At 35.7% G+C, this 18,221-nt stretch overlaps 1 protein-coding gene across 1 annotated transcript in view; it reads left to right on the forward strand.

The window, feature by feature from the left end:
• The window catches only part of LOC106882952 (cadherin-related tumor suppressor), a 334,591-nt gene that overhangs the window by 237,092 nt on the left and 79,278 nt on the right, over nt 1–18,221 (forward strand). Inside the window, exon 2 of the mRNA XM_052972443.2 lies at nt 15,534–15,729. Coding sequence (XP_052828403.2) covers nt 15,534–15,729 — 196 coding nt within the window. The remainder of the gene's footprint in view (nt 1–15,533; nt 15,730–18,221) is intronic.

The following is an 18,221-nucleotide window of genomic DNA, read 5'->3' on the forward strand; positions in this document are numbered from 1 at the left end:
ATGTGTTTTGCTTGTTTGCCAGTATGTGCAGTTTAGCACAGTGGAGATGACTCCCTCAAAGCACTGGATGTTAAAACATCTGAAAGTGATAGACAGGCAAAACAACTTGCCCCTAATCCCAATAGTGAAATGTCAGTATCTATCTCTCCTGAATGGGATTAGAGGCAAGTTGTCTTGCTTGTCTATGCCTTTCAGGTGTTTTAACACCCAGTGCTTTGAGGGAGTCTTCCCCACAATGCTAAACTGCAGCATACTGACAAACAAGCAAAACTCATACATTCAGTATGTGCAGTCAGTAATGTTTATAATATATATAATTAGGTTGGTTATATCTTTAATTTCTTTCTTCTCAATTCTGAGACACAAAACCCATTCTTCAAGTCAATAAAAGAAATTATTATTTATACTGAAATTGATTCCAGTGAAGTATAACTCTTGTCTTTTTAACAAATTAATTAGCCTTGAATCTAATGAAACAACCATGTAGACGGAATGGCTTTTAATATATTAAGAACTGATGTTAGCTATAATAGCTCTGTGGATTAAACGAATCATTGCTATCAATTTAATCAAATGGAGAGAGAAAATTTTCATTGCTTATTTTAACCTGTTTGGCTTTCCTAACAGCTTTCTCCGTCACTTCTTGATCTTATTCATTTAGTTTTACTGTCCACAAATTTTCCTGCAATAACCATCTTCTGTTTTTTAAACTGACACATAAGCAATGGTGACAATAGCTATTTATTGGATAGATAGGTCTGCGGTAGTGATCTTGGGGCTGGCGGGTAAAGGTTTCCTGTTTTTGTTTTTTGTTGTTTTTTTTTTGTTTTTTTTGTTTTCTTTTAACCAAGCTGATGAGAGGAAAGGATTTATATCTAATCAAATTTCCCTTGATTATACATCTGTCTCTGGCGATGACGTTGCCTGTCATATTTTCTATTAGTCTGACAAGCAGGTGCCATTTAGCCAACTGTTGATGTTTCTATGGCAATATGACAAGACTTGTCAGTAAAGTAATCATATGTTCCTTAATCTTAATAATGAAATGTTGTCAATTCTCATCAACTTAAATTCTCTAAACCACTACACATACCCTACTACCACCCACACACAACCTATTTTTCCTGTCATGACACCTTCACTGCCAAAAGTTGATTCTATTTACACAGAATAACACAACCGACAACGTTATATAAATTCAGTCAATCAAATTGAAATTTTCTTATATATATATTTTCAGTAAAATAACCAGCTTTGGAATATATTAATCCTCTCAGAATTGCTATTGTGCACACGTGCATGAATATATGTATTTGTGTGCGTGTTGGCGTGATCGCGTGCATGAACACACATCATTCATTAGATAAGATTAACTTAACTTTTCCTTTTTATGAGTGAAAAAGAAACGAAAGATTAATGTTGGAAAAGGTGGAGGATTGGGGCGAGGGGCTGGCAGTAAAATGTTAATAGACAATTAAAAATTCTAATCTCTTTCTCTTTTAGTATTTCTGAAGAAAATTCTTTTGCCATAAAATTCACAGTCAGCTATTGAATATTTCAATGGATTAATATTTTCAAAATCTTTCTAATAATCCTTTCCAGAATGTCTTTTTTCACCATTAATACCTATGTATAATCATTAAATGATGACGGTGTGTGTATGTGTGTAAAGTATGCATATACACACATATACCCACACATAAAACTCCATCTCATTATTTCATAATTTAAATATTGATTTCAGAACCATTTATTATTTATCAACTTTTTTTTTTTTTTTCACTTCGCTCCTGAAAATTCATGCTCCAATCAACCATAAGCTTTTTGCTTAAAATCCTTAGCTAGAATATATTGACCTCACAGCATCACTGAGTGATTTGCTCTAACTTTGTAGTCTAATGCTACATCAGAGGCATATAAAAAGCTGAGCTTTCAACTGTAGATTGAAACACCTGGTTTCTGATTTTAATGTATACTGCTTTGGTTCCGCCTGATTAAGTTCCTACTTAAACGTTTTTTGCTTCTCTTTTTTTTTTCCCCCCTTTACTTTTGTACATATTTGCTTCATTTACAAAACTGCTCAGATCCAAATTAAAATTTGACAATTTTTTTCATAGTTTTTATTTTAATTGTTATGAATAAATGATGTAGATGCCTAAATATTAAAAACCTTCTGTGGTTTTTTTTTTAATCTCCCTAGCTCTTTAGAGAACTAAAAGCCTGCTGTCATTTTATGCACTACAAAATAAGCGAATTGTTTTGGGGTTTTTTTTTCCTTGTTTTTAATGCTAATGTTATGAGCCCCTTGAGGTGTATATGCAATTTTATGGTGTTAAATGGATAAGAAATGTTTTTCCCTCAGACTATTGTAGGTAACATACCTTCCCACAAATACAGGAAGCCCACATCACTGTGCAACTAGAAGAAAGAAATGTCTACTTCACAACCACATCATCATTATCATCATTGTTTAATGCCTGCTCTCTTTATGCTGGCATGGATTGGACAGTTTGATATGGAGCTGGCTACCAGGGAACTGTCCAGACTCCAACTGTCTGTTGTGGCATGGTTTCTACAGCTGGATGCTCTTCCTAATGCCAACTACTTAACAGTGTGTGCTGGATGCTTTTTACATGCCATCGGCATGGGTGCATTAATGCAACTCTAACACAGGTGGTTTTTAAGTGACACTGTCACCCGAAAGGACAAGGCCTGTATATGTGGCAGACAGTAATTTTATTCATCTTGCTGTGTCTTATTAACTACAGCAAATTGCCACATTTCCCAGTCCCTTGTCATTTCCTCATTGAGGCCCAGTGTCCGAGGATCCTTTCTCACTACTTCATTCCACATCTTCCTGGGGTCTACCCCTTCCACAGGTACCCTCCACAATTAGAGCTCAGCACTTTTTTTATGCAGCTGTTCTCATGGTTACATATTTGATCTTACCATGTGGCATCTTGGTTAAGTGTCTTTTACCATAGTCTCAGATTGACAAATGCCTTATAAGGAGAATTTAGTTGACAGAAACTGTGCAGAAGCTTGACATATCATCAGCAGCATTTATCAGTATTTTGATGTCTACCTTTCCATGCTTGCATGGGTCAGATTGAGTTTGTTGAGGCAAATTTTCTGCTGCTGGATGGGCCTTTCTCTCACTAAGCCTCACCTGTTTTCAAGCAAAGTAATATTTCCCCATGACCAGACATGTTTTTCATGAAAGATTGGAAATAAATGACACCCCTTGCATGATAGTGATGTTTGTTCACAACTATCATGCTCTGTCAAGACACACACACGCACACAATCATCATCATCACTTAACATGTCTTCCATGCTGAAGTATGATAGAGGGACAGGCGCAGGTGTCTTGCTATAGAAGAGGAAATGTGGCTCCTCCACCCACCCTTATATAATACACATAACCACACCGAAAGTGTAGTGGGTGCTTTTTACATGCCACCAGCATGAGGGCCAGTCAGGCAGTACTAGCATCAAGCACTATTCAAGTGTGGTGGATACCAGTACCAGCTGACTGGCCCTCATGCCAGTGGCATGTAAAAAGCACCCACTACACTCTCAGAATGGTTGACATTAGGAAAGGCATCCAACCATGGAAACCAAACCAAACCAGACTGGAGCCTGATACAGCTCTCTGGCTTAGAAGTTCCAGTCAAACCATCTAACCCATGCCAGCATGGAAAACAGACTCTAAATGATGATGATGATCACACACACACACACACACACACACACACACACACACACACACACACATACATACAACTGAGTGAACAAAGGAAAGAAAGTAGTACTGAACACATTTAGTTGGTGTAAAATATGTTTAATAACAGTGTGACTCAGCTCCAAAAGTTAATGACATGTTTATCTCATTAAATGTTCAGGATCAGAGTGTAGGTTTTGTGACAAATTCAAGATGGCTTCTAAGTGTTTAGACCTCTATTTAGTCTGCTCAGATGACATGGTATTAATGCTATCAAAGCAACACAAGCTATTTTCATTATTTTTAAGTCAACATGTCCATATGGGATGCTGGTGCCACTGTGGAAGCAAGACAATGGTCAACCTATAGCTATTCTAGACGATACCAGCCAACAACAGTGTCATGCAGTATAAATGAAACTTAAGCCCTGTAGTACCAAAGTGAACTTATTAACTGTATGACCATTCCTATGTGTATACCAATATTAGCTGTGTGTTCTTGCTTTCCCAATATTTCTATTGTAGCTCAAATTTATCTGTATTAGTATTGAAAACCTCCAACCAGCTTTCTAACATTTCTTTTACAAATCTCAAAATTATTTTCCCTCGACCAATATAAATTAATCACCGATTCCATGTAAACCAATTTTTAGAGATTTTTTTTTTTTATTTATATTTTTTTTCTCCATTTCTGCTACAGAATCGAAATAAGTTGGTTTGATTTGATTTGAATTTTTTTTTTTTTTTTTTTTACTTGTTCCCCCTGTTTAAGAAGAAACTTCAAATTGCTGGCATGTATTCTTATATCAAAGACTTCTGGTTACTTGCTTGTCAACTTTATTTGATATTGATATATTGATGTTTTTAACTGGTTCCCAATATCATGGCAACTAATAATTCTCTCTTCTCCCAGTTCTCTTCTCTCTATGACTGTATCTCTCTCTCTCACCATCTTTCTTTAACTTATTCTCTTCATCACATTCTTTCTCTCCCTGTTCTCTCTCACCTTCCCTCTTCTTCCTCACTCCCCTTCACTTGTGTGCCTGTCTCACACCCTCTACTTTCTCCCTTCTCTCTCCCCTCTTCTTGCTTCCTTTCTCTCTCAACTTATTGTATTGCTTTTGCCCTCTCTTCAACATCGCTTTCTCTCTTTCCATCTACTCTATCTATCTCTCTCTCTCTCTCTCTTCATCTATCTCACCTGACCTCTACCATTATCTCCTATCTCCCATCTCCCTCCTTTTCTCTTTTTCATAATCAATCTAAACTATTTCTCTGTCCCCTATGTCCCACTGTCCACAATTATTTAATCCCCTTCAATACAAAAACACTACAAACATTCTCCATAAAGAAATAAATACCCCAGTGATAATAAGACATAAACAAAATACTACACTAACTCAAATTCATATTTAAATGCTGTGTTCAAAACATAGCTTCCATGACACTATAGATTGAATTCTCTGGTCTTTTTCTATGTTTTCTCTTTGTTTTGTTTTGTTTTTATTTTACTGATACTTTTTTCCTTTTGTCCTCAACCGTATCACATTGTGCAGGAATATCCGAATATTGATGAATATTAAAAGCTTTAGATTTCATTTCAGAGGCATCTTAATAGCTTGAGTGTGAATGATAATGGACAAATAGTGTTGTGTAGCTTCTTGTGACTGCTAATTTTGAATAAGAATTAAAAGAAAATAGAAAAATTAAATCTCTCATGAACTTTGGGTTCCATTGAGAAAGTTACTTCCTCCTATTTTTCTCTAACTCTTCAATGAATGAGAGACGAATTTCTCCTTGAATAGAAAACCAGACTGCTGTTGGTAATTTTCTTACAAGTCCTGGCATCTGTCTCTAACAAACTTAGGTGAACTGTGGAAGGAAGGACAGAAGGAAGATGGGATAACTTGTATCTTAATAAGAGACCCAGTAGAATAAATACTTGCTGTAGATTTAATTCCTCAACTAATTACTGTTAGTCTACTACTGTAGCCAATTGTCTATTTTACTTCTGCTGAAGAATTCGTTCATCTGTTTTACAACCATCTTTCTGTGCTAGCATGGGTTAGAAGAGAAATATTTGGTCAATTTTACAATTCTTTTCCTTCAAGATGGATCTTTATACTGGTTCTGCAGAAAATGCTTGTAACAGAAGTAGTGCATTATTATTATAGATGTCACACAGTATACAATATCATGAGGTTGTTGATTGAAAATATTGTGTCTACTGGAGGTTTGTACTGTTTGTCAAGTCACAAGGACCTCAGGCAGACTACTTTACACTATGCATACAATTCCAAGTAATGCCGACTTTTGCAATACATCTAGATTGTAGGGTATCTCTAAGGTTTTCAGATGTTTTTTTCAGATTGGGTGGTATTGAACCCAATGCTCCGATGACAATAGGGATAACCTTTTTGTCCGACTCTTGTAGCTGCCACATCTTAGTGATCTCAATTCTCAGGTCTCCATATTTATCAACTTTTTCTCTTTTTTTCATATGTTGATCTCCTGGCACTGCTACATCAATTATTAGGCATTATTATTAAGGCAGTGAGCTGGCAGAATCGTTAACACGCTGGACGAAATGCTTAGCGGTATTTCGCCCGTCGCTACGTTCTGAGTTCAAATTCTGCCAAGGTCAATTTTTGCCTTTCATCATTTCAGGGTTGATAAATTAAGTACCAGTTGAGTACTGGGGTCGATGTAATTGACTATTTCCCTCCCCCAATTTTCAGTCCTTATACCTATATTAGAAAGGATTATTATTATTTATAATTATTATTATTATTATTATTATTATTATCATCATCATCATCATCATCACTACTGCAGCCACTGCAGCTACTACTACTACAACAACAACTATTATTATTATTGTTGTTGTTATTATTATTTGCATCATTCTATGGCTGGCTTAGAATATCTAATGTAAAATAAATATACTTTTGTCTAAATTAGAAAACTTTTTCTTAAATTTAAAAATTTATTTTTATTTTATTTATTTGTTGTCACACACACACACACACATATATATATATCGTTTCCATTTTTATATGTTGTAATCAGTAGCATGAATGAAAATTGATAGCCAGGAATATTTCTAGTAATTTTCTTGTGTGAACTACTTACATACAGAGAGAGAGAGAGAAAGTTCCTCATTCACAGATTAGCTTATATAGTTCAGTATTTTTGGATTTATTATTTGCCATTATATTTCTTTTATTTTTGTTCTTTTGTATTTTTGGTATAGACTTCTTTCTTCTGGTATTCCTAATATAGTTACAGTTTGTTTTGTTTTGTTTTTGGTCTTTTCTTGTGTTCTTCTCTTAGAATATTATTATCTACTACTTGCAGCTTCATCACACACTCCAGTAATTTATTGATTCTTCGGTGTTATGAAGTAGAAGATTTTTAAACTAGCTTTGTAATAATTCCTCATTCATTGATATCAAACTTGGAATATTTTGGAAAAAAAAAAAAAAAAACAACAAAAAATTACTGAGAATTTATTGTTGTTGTAGTTGTTATTGTTACTTTTTAATAGTATATTTCAGAGACCTTTAACATTTTCAATTACAAATACAATCAAGTTTTAAAAAAATAAATTAAAAGAGAGAAACAGATAAATACTGCATGTTGTTGTATATCTCTATATTTTTGTATTGGTTATAAGGTGAGCAATGCTATTAATCTGTGAAATAACGTATCTATTGTAGATAATATTGTAGCTATGTGTGTAGCCGTCACTCATGAGCTGCAGATATGGCTCACCTCCTTCTACTATGGTGAGAAGCTGGCAGAATCATTAAGCACATCAGACAAAATGCTTAGTGGTATTTCTTGCGATTCTTTACATTCCAATTTCAAATCTCATGGAGGCCAAATTTGTTTTTCATCCCTTTGGAGTCGATAAAAATAAATTACCAGTCAAGTACTGGGGTTGATGTAATCAACATGCCCCTTCAGTCAAAATTACTGGCCTTGAATCCTGCTATGGATGGACATCTCTCTCAAATGGAATGCTCTGACCTGTGTAGTATAATTTTTTGTCCTCGGATAGCAACTGTTATTTCCTATTTCCTGAAAACTTTGCTTATGCTGCCTTTATTCAAACCCCCAAAGAATCCCTCTCAGTACATGGCTATGACGCTCCCCCCACTACTCCTGTTCATGCGCATATTGTCAGCCACTAAGGGACATGCACAAGTGGTTAAGGTCAAGCAACTGAGAAGCAAATCTGTGGTATTGAGCGAAATATAGCAACTCCACACTGAATCTGTCTGAATTGTCATGGAAAATAGGTCAGTTTCAAAACCTTGATGTCCAGGTCAGAAAAGCAAAGTTTGAAGGGAATAGTAGTCATTTTCTTTGGTTTCTAGATAGAAGCAAAAAGGAAATAACACTTACTGACCAAAGACAAAAAAATATAAAAAGTTTTGCATCCAACCATGACCCACTAAGTATTTTAGGTACCTATCTAGTTACAAGGTCCTTCTAACCTTCATCTAGAACATCCAGGAAGTGACAGGTGGTGAGAGAGAGAGAGGGTTGCACCAGCACCTAGTTGGTACTCAGTATGCTGAGAAGACTAGAGCAATGGAAATGAAGTGCCTTGCTCAAGTTCACCAGACCTATCCAGGAATTGAACCCACAAGCTTGTGGTCATAAGCCAAATACCTCTAACCACTAAGTCACACACCTCACTGCTGCAGTATATTTATGTGAATAAATATGTGTATATTGTAACTAATCTGAAGTAGGTATTAATAGTCTTAGCAACAAATGATATTACTATAGTAAAAGAAAAGAAAATCTGTCTACGTAAATAAAAAATAAGCTAGTTTAAGATGTAAATAAAGAAGAATATCAAAGCCATGGACTAATATGATTATCAAATTATGGTAGAAGTCAGAGAAATACTTGTTAAGCTGATAACTTATTTTTTTTAAGAATAAATGGTAATATTCTTGTTCTGCTTTATATTGTCTTAACCTTTCTGATACATCCATTAGTAACAAAAGTCTAATCAAACAAGTATAATCGTCATCAATTTTAGGTCGGCTTTCAATGCTGGTTTGAGCCAGACAGGTCATCACAGCCCAACTCAGTTGTTACTCAGATCTACTACCCTCATAGAAGCATAAGAGAGAACCAAGTATTATTTGTTCCTTTCATTTTCAGTATATTTACTATGCCTGAATTCCATTTGTTATCATCAACCACAGTTTATTATGGCACCGTGGGGGCACAATGGCCTAGTGATTAGGGCAGCGGACACGCAGTTGTAGGATCGCGGTTTTGATTCCAAGACCGGGCGTTGTGAGTGTTTATTGAGCAAAAACACCTAAAGCTCCACGAGGCTCCGGCAGGGGATGGTGGCGAACCCTGCTGTACTCTTTCACCACAACTTTCTTGCACTCTTTCTTCCTGTTTCTGTTGTGCCTGTAATTCAAAGGGTCAGCCTTGTCATACTGTGTCACACTGAATATCCCTGAGAATTACATTAAGGGTACACGTGTCTGTGGAGTGCTCAGCCACTTGCACGTTAATTTCACGAGCAGGCTGTTCTGTTGATTGGATCAACTGGAACCCTCGACGTCGTAAGCGACGGAGTGCCAACAACAACAATTATGGCACCAGTAAAATAATATCAAAGAGTCTCTTGACTTTATGCTTTCTCTGCTTTGTTTACTCACCACCTTAGAGAGGGTGTTGGGTACATCTTTTTGTGGGCACCTACCATGTCTTCAACAAAACAAGGTGAACCTGTTTTGTCAAAGACATAACTATCTCTAATGTTGAAGATGAGGTTTCAATCCAAAGTGAAATTTCAGTTTTAAATTAATAAATGAACTCTACTACTAAGTCCTTAAACACTTGTTGGGTGATAAGCTTAATCCCACAATTTAATGCCTGTGAGAGTGACTTTATGCTAATCAGTTGAGTAGTCTTACAATGGTTATAGTCAAAGATCTCTCCTCTGAGAAACTTTGTTAGTCAGTGAGTGACTTTGCTGTGATGTGGTCAGGAATGATTGTCTTGAAGTAACTCTAACCCTTCAGATTACTTTGTCTAATGTAATGCTTTTTTTATTACCCTGTGCGTGTAAATGAAAGTAGGGTATTGTAACCACTCGTCTTTGTCTATGCATTTGCAAAATTGCTGGAAAACAGCTGAATGGATTTTCACCAAATTTGGCAGAAATTTTCATTGAGTGAGTGGCTCGAACTCATTAAATCTTGGTTTGGTGAATCAAAATGGGCTTAATCCTCTCATTACTGTATTTATTTTGAGATGCTCTATGTTTCTCTCAATTATTTTAGATATAACAAAGAATTTAGTAAAATAACTTAGTTATCATTATGCTAGTGTTAGGAACATTAATTTGTGACTAAGGTTTGGTGGAAGATTTTAACTCAAAACTTATGTAAACAAGACATTTGTACTACAGAGCCAGAGCCAGTTTCAACCAGGTTGGTAACGAAAGGGTTAAAACTACGGAGTGGATTTTAGCCTTTTTACCAGTCATCTTTATCTTCTTTTGTCGTCAGGTCTGGACTTTGTTAGTACATGGGGTTTTCATTATGATGGCTGATGTACAACATTAATCCAGTCAGTATCAGGTAGATATCTTAATCAATTACAAAGGATTCCTTGGTACACATTTTCACACACACACACACACACATGCATGCACATGTGTATACGGTTAGATGTATGATTACTACCTGATGAATTTAGAGCTCCACTTATAGTATCATTATCCAGTCTTCAAGTAAAGCAGTTGATCTGCATTAACATAATTTAATAAAGTGTTCCATATATATATATATATGTGTGTGTGTGTATAATTTGATATATTTGTATAAATTATGTAAAATGGTGATGTCTGTGTATAAAGCTAGTGTATTAATATGAGATTTAAGTTTCTGCTTAAAACTGAATTGAGCCACCCAATAATAACACTACATTGATGCTGTGGAATGTATGCCTGTTTCTAATTGGATTCATTTAGAATGTCTCTCCAACTAGTTTCTATGAAAAATTCTATATATTTCTTAAATTACTTTTATAATTATTTGTATTAGAATCTTGATAGTTTTAATAGCCACGTCATTTTGTTTTAAAACTGCCTCTAACAATCTTCAGATTCCAAATTGCATTTTCTTAAGTCCTTAATGTCAAGAAAAAATGTAATTTTGTGAAAAGAGCCAAATACTGAATCTTTGTTTAATGCAAGATGACAGCAGTTATTTCCTGATAAGATATATTAAAGATTTTTAATTGAATCATTAATATTTCGCCATACAAATGAACATTGCGTCAATTCTGTTGAAAGATCATCTCAGTTGAGATAATTAAATAATGTTTCCATTCGCTATAAACTCATAACCAATAGGCTGCTACATGATGTTACATGGATTCTGTTTGGTTGTAGGTTAATTTTCTTGTTAAATATGCAAAGTTTTCCATCAATATCCTTAATTTACTTTTCGTTAACATTAAATATTTGTTTCGCAATTTCAATAACAAAAAAATCATGAATTGAGAATCAAAAACAATGGTTTAATACCTTCAACACACAAAGAATCTGTTGACTGTCACTTCTTCCTTGAGGGGTTCTGAATTCCAAAATAGTATCGACCTTTCTCAATTGCTACACTAGTTTGTTTTGTTTTTTTTTGGTCTTTACTACTGAATCTTTTAATGATCTTTGAGATCATTAAATTTGCTTCATGTTTTATTATCAATAATGGCAGAGCACCACTTTATTTGTGAAGGCGTGTGTCCTAGTGGTTAGGGTGTTGTGCTCATGATCCCAAGATCATGGTTTCAATTCCAGGACTGAGCAATGTGTCGTATTCCTGAGTAAAATACTTAATTTCTCATTGCTCCAATTCATTCACCTGTAAATGAGTAACCCTGCAATGGACTTGCATCCTATCCAGAGGAATGCTGTGATCTCATTCACTTATATGTCATAGAAACCAAGTAATCACCCCTATGAATCCTAGAATTCAAAACAGTACTTACTTTTATAACTCCCTTTCATTTGGTTGTGCCCATGCTAAGGGACCACCTTGAAATTTTAGTCAAATGAATTGACCCCAGTACTTCCATTTTTTTTTTTATAAGCCAGGTACTTATTCTATCAGTATCATTTGTCAAACCAGTAGGTTACATCCCATGCATAACTAACAGATTATAGATATCATCCAACCATCACATTTACCCCGAGGTCTGCTGGTTGTTAGGCCAGCTTAAAGGATCTGTCTTGTAATTCTTTCCTACAATATTCTAATCCCATGTCAGTCATACCAGAGCTGTGACCTCTCAATCCAGAGAAGTAGTTGCTCAGCCTGGAGAGACTCCATAATTTCTGAGTCTCAAACTCTATCAAGTGACATTACTCCAGCGATCCGTTAGAGGAACCCCATTTCATCTACTTTTATACACAATTGCACTCCATTCATTACCCAGCATTCATGGTCATAGGTCACAGCTTTCAGATGGCTTTTAAAACTATTTTAGCAAATCTCTCACCTTACGCTTTGACTGCAACTATTTTGATCTGAAACATATGTTAAACCCAATATTATTATATTTCAGAAGAAATATAACTAATAAAGCCTATAAACTCACTCATTGATTGTTGCTAGTCTATATTTCCCTTTTGCTTTCCAAAGTGGTTGTCTATATCCACCAAAAAGTTTTCCTCACATCAATCCATAGCCTTTTCAATGGTTTGATATATTTTCAAACATTTGATTTTTAACTGATTTTATGTTTGTTAAATTTCTAATTGCAATCGTGTGATGTGATGATATTATAGTATCGTTGTTTATTTTGTATCATTTTGTTGCTGTCAACAAAAGAATTTGGATGTATGTGTGTGGCTGATCTTAGTTGCTTTTCAGTTTATTTCATCCTTATTACTTGTGTATTACTGTTCAGAAAAAAATATGTCTGTTCATGGAGAAATATTTACCTTGCTTGGAAACAGGTGAGGGTTTTTGAAAGGAAGAGCTTCCAGCCATAGGAAGTCTGCCTTAATAAATTTCATCTGACCCATATCAGCATGGAAGAGTGGACATTAAGACGACAACATTGACAATGCTAAGAGCGCCAAAATATTTTTATTTACTCAGAAGTATCCCATGAGTTAAAAAAAATATTTGGTAACAAAAGTCTTAAGCGATGTACTGACTATTTTATACATCTACCTATTTATGTTGCTATTCCTTTGGGTTGATACAATACATTATAATATATAAGCAGCCACCTATGTGCATTTCCCTCTATCACTATTGCTATCCACCTGTCACTCACCTCTCACACTCCCTGGAGGCTTACCTGCCCACCCACACCACTCTTCTTACATTTACCTTCATGTTAGTTGGGGGTACAACCTGACATGTCTTCAGCACCACTCTCTTTCCTAACTGGAGGAACTATATATCTCATCTACAGCAAGACACCTGTTCCTGTCCTTCTATCATGCTTTAACCTCTCATCACTTCGGTTGAGTGATGGGGTTTGTCTTGTAAGTTACTTAGTATCCTCACTAGTGCCATGTAAGAAGTACTCTCTGTGAAGCACTTGGTTTCAGGAAGGTTGCACATAAAAGGCACCTGTGCCAGTGACCCTTAAAACGTACCCAGTACACTCCGCAGAGTGGTTGGTGTTAAGAAGGGCAGCTCTCTGGCTTACCAGTTCCAGTCAAACCATCTAACCCATGCCAGCATGGAAGACAGACACTAGAAGATGGTGGTGGTGGTCGCCACCGCCACCATCGCCGTCATCATCCAGCTGTAGATATCTTACCAAGGCAGATATTGGAGCTTAGTGCTGTCCTCTCGATTGTCAGCTCCTGTCAAACATTCAGCCCAAGCCAGCATGGAAAACGAACATTAAGTGATGATGATGATGAAGAAGAGGAAGCAGCCTCCTCTGCATGTTAAATCAAACTAAGTTGGCTCGCATATTTCAGTAACAACACTTATAATTTACTGACTTCCTGTCTACATCTTATTAAGGAATACTTATTGACCATAATAACTATTTTGGTAGCTGCAAGTAATGTCTGCTTCAGCAAGTCCGAAATTTACTAATTGCTATAATTACATATTACACATACTTAAATATGAATCAAGCCAATAATAGGAGCTTCTATGTGGTCTCTTGATCTGCTAGAAATAGCAACTGAATTCCATTGAATTGTAATACACGACTGTCTTGCAGCAGGAATGCATTGACTTGTGCTAGATTTTCAAAGAGAAAAGTGAGCTAGCCAAGGCTGGAATGCACCTGATCATAGGTCTGCTTAATGAAGGCTAACCAAGGGTTTAAACAATGACCTTTATATCAATACTATGATATAAGGTTATGGAGACAATGCTTGGAGAATGTTACTAAGTTACAGTTCTGTATGTGTGTGTGTGTTCATGAACCTGCAATGTATGAATGTGTGTGTGTGTGTGTGTGTTTAATGCTGGTGTCATAAGAATTTAGAAACTTGAAGAATGTGAAATAATTTTTTTTTTAAGGCTGCCTGAGTGACTTGTTTACTGGAGATGTGGGTTCATGTCCCACAGGCAACCTTCAACTAGTTTTTCATCCAAAGGGTTTTAACCCAATATTTACACATTATTATTTATAGCTTTATCTGCTCGGATTCACTGTTACAAAAAAGAATATGTAAACATATATATATATATATATGTGTATGTGTGTGTGTGTGAGGACACTATCATGAGATTGTGGTTTCAATTCCTAGACCGGTTGGTGTGTTGTGTTCTTAGGTGAAACACTTCATCTCATGTTGCTTTGCGATCACTTTGACACCTTATGCGTGGTACACCATACACCTGTTCAGGCAATATCCATTTAATCGAGGGAATAAACTAAGGTACAGCTCATACATTTGACTACAATAAACAAATCAGCAAAAGTGATCTGCAACAGGAGAGTCCATCATTATATATATATATATGTATGTATGTATATTGACAGGAGAGTCCATCACATATATTGAAATATATTAACTGAGGAAGGTCTTGCGTAAGGGATGTATCTCCTATTATATATCATGCAATGATCTGAAATGTGCATATTAAATGCTTTCATTAGAAAAATTGTAACAAAAGGTTTTAATTAATTCTGATTTGAAAATGGCTAGTATTAACTTTGACATTTAAACACTAATAAAAAGACATACCTTTGAAATACCATTAGTTTTTTGTTTTGTTTCGTTTTGTCTTTTTTTTCTCTCTCTCTCTGGCTTGAGAGCTCCACAAGACTGGTAAGATCACTACACATCATTGGGGAATGAGAAGTGTTCAGGCTTAGAGGGTACAAGACAACCTCACTTGACAAATGAGTGGAAACAATGTAAAATTATTAGGAGTGCTTTTTAATGTGCTGGTGTCCATGTTTTAACCTTTTGATATCAACTCACCTGAGATTGCCCTTGGTTCTATTAAACAAATTTCTAGTTTTCAAGTGATCTCACTTAAAAACTTTCATCAGAATTTCATGTTAATTTATGTTCCTAACACCAACTTCAAAATAACAAAGTTATTTTACTAAATTCTACTAAATTCATCATTTTCAAAATTAATTTAAACAAAGGCAGGGTATTTCCATAGAAATATGGTAACGAAAGGGTTAAATGCAACCTATACAAAATAATTTTTTGTCATTGTTAATGTTCCTTTTGATTAGATCATTCCCCAAAATAATTGTCCTTGTGTGTATATTACATATTATTTATGTTAATTTTTGGTGTGTTTTTTTTTTCCTTTCAGGTAACAATTGAGCTATTGGATGTCAATGACAATCCACCTCATTTTAACCACAGTGTATATGCCTTGGAGCTAATAGAGAACTTCCCCATTGATTTTGATGTCCTTAAACTTGTTGTTAAAGATCCAGACACTACTGGGTCTTTCCTGCTATCTATCACCTCAGGAAATGATGGGACTTTTACCGTTTCCGATTCTGGTAAGTGTATCTTTTCATTAATCTTCTAATGCCTCTTGATTTTTCATGCCTTCTAATCTGGCTTCTTCAGCTCATTCCCTTTTAATTCACTTCATTCTAGCTTTGGTATTTATCATCTATTGTTTCCTTATTGCCAACTTAGCAGATTAATCTATTATTCCATTGTATAATATACACTTAATACCAAAATAAGATTTATCTTTTATACATTGAAAATGAGTCAAATTAATTAGGCTTTCACTGAAATTCTTTGAAAAATATTACATCAGAATTAATCCTTTGCATGAAAACTAGAAAATGTTTGGATAAAAGTTAACAGACAAAGAATTAAATATATTAACTCTTTGTCTGTTTTCATGTAAGCTTTACATACAGCAGCATAACAGTGGTATATACACTCAGCAGACTATTCATTTCGTCTTTTGTGTTTACAGTCTTTACTATGTGATGAAACCTACAGTCTAAATATATAGTACAGAAATCAGCAGACAAAACAATGTGTGTGTGTGTGTGTGTAAAAAAAATATACATATATAATCAGGACCATTATTTAATTGTCGTCTAAGGCAACAAGCTAGCAAAACTGTCAGGCAAACTACTTAGAAGCATTTGTTCCTGCTCTTTACATTCTGAGTTCAAATACCACTGAAATCAGCTTTGCCTTTCAGGGTCAGTAAGATAAAGTACCACTCTGTCTGTCCATCCATCGACTCAGATAAACATTTCATACACACTTGACTATATTCTATCATGGTGGGGGCCCCTTTCTATAGAAGCTTCAAAAGAACCTTGACCAATTGGGCAACCAGCTATTTTACATTTGATGAGATATTGTTGGTCAAACTTTGTTATCCTCATGCTTCAGCTTGATGAAATTAATCTACTGTACCAGAAAATCCAAATCTGTTGGATTCTTTTTAACAAATAGAAACCAACCACCAAGTGATGGTAAACCAAACTCCAGCCCTATCTCCTTTCATTCTCTCCATGTATTAACTAGTTGCACAGATCACCTGTTTCTAGTCTCCTACATGTTTAGTAATGTCTGTTAACGTATTTGATACAGTAAGCTAAAAAAAAAAATATTTATCAATTAAAATTTGTTTGCTCACTACACCATGCATGTTGGCACCACTTCACTATTAATGTTTCATGCACCAGGTGCCCCTAGGTGTTTTTTCTGCAATAATTCTGCATTTCAGTATTCTTTCCTCATGATGTAATCTGGTTACCAGTCAGATGCAATAATGGAAAAGGCTAAGATACAATTTCCAATCCGGCAGTTCCCTACCTTACATGTTCCCTGCCACATTAGTAAACTATCTCTACTTATTTTGCTGGTTACTTAACCCATTTATTATCATATTTCTGTTGAAATACACTACTTTCATTTCAGTTAATCATCATCATCATCATCATCGTTTAACGTCCGCTTCCCATGCTAGCATGGGTTGGATGATTTGACTGAGGACTGGTGAACCAGATAGCTACACCAGGCTCCAATCTGATTTGGCAGAGTTTCTACAGCTGGATGCCCTTCCTAACACCAACCACTCCGAGAGTGTAGTGGGTGCTTTTATGTGCCACCGGCACGACGGCCAGTCAGGCAGTACTGGCAACAGCCACGCTCAAAATGCTGTATTTTATGTGCCACCTGCACAGGAGCCAGTCCAGCGGCACTGGCAACGATCTCGCTCGAATGTCTTTATCAAAAATAATAAGGAATTTAGTAAAATAGCTTTGATGCTGTTAAGCCAGTGAAGAGGTTTAAATTTAGATCACTTTAACACTTCTGTTACCATATCCCTGTTGAAATACACTGCCTTTGTTTCAGTCGATTTTGAAAATAATGGAGAATTTAGTAAAATAGCTTTGTCATTATTAAACTGGTGTTTGGAAGATAAATTAACATGAAATTTCAACAGGTTTTAATTTAGCTCACTTTAAAACAGGAAGTTTATCTCATCGAACTAGAGGTGGTCTCAGGTGAGTTGGTATCAAAAGGGTTAATGACCCCCCTCCTTTACCCGGTCAAGTGAAATACCATTTGGTATTGCTCCCTCCCCTTCAGTAGAAGAGCATCTCAGGACTCTTCTCACTCTCATTGCATCTGTTCCAGGGATCTGGTTGGCAGAATGTAGCTTAATGTATTATACTAACCACTCAAGTATTTGTTGTAATCAGACATCTAGTTCCAAAGAGCAGAAGCTGTTGTAGTAGTTGTAGAAAAGGCTGTGTGAGGAGACAGCATGTCTATTGGTCAGAGGTTGGAGTGTGTCAGTGATGATTCCAAGCTAATCAGTTTGAAGGCCTTTAGGCATTAACATAAGATGTCTATGAGGGTGTAGTAGTTGTAGTAGTAGTAGCAGCAGCAGCTCCAATGTTGGGGCTGTGAATATAAAATAATGATTCCTGATATTTATGGCTCAAAACCTAAAATATAAGTTAAGGGATAGATAGAGATGTTTCTATTGACCCCAGTACTTGACTGG

The sequence above is a fragment of the Octopus bimaculoides genome, chromosome 13 (assembly GCF_046866305.1).
Source record: "Octopus bimaculoides isolate indiv1 chromosome 13, ASM4686630v1, whole genome shotgun sequence".
Taxonomy (NCBI): Eukaryota; Metazoa; Mollusca; class Cephalopoda; order Octopoda; family Octopodidae; genus Octopus; species Octopus bimaculoides.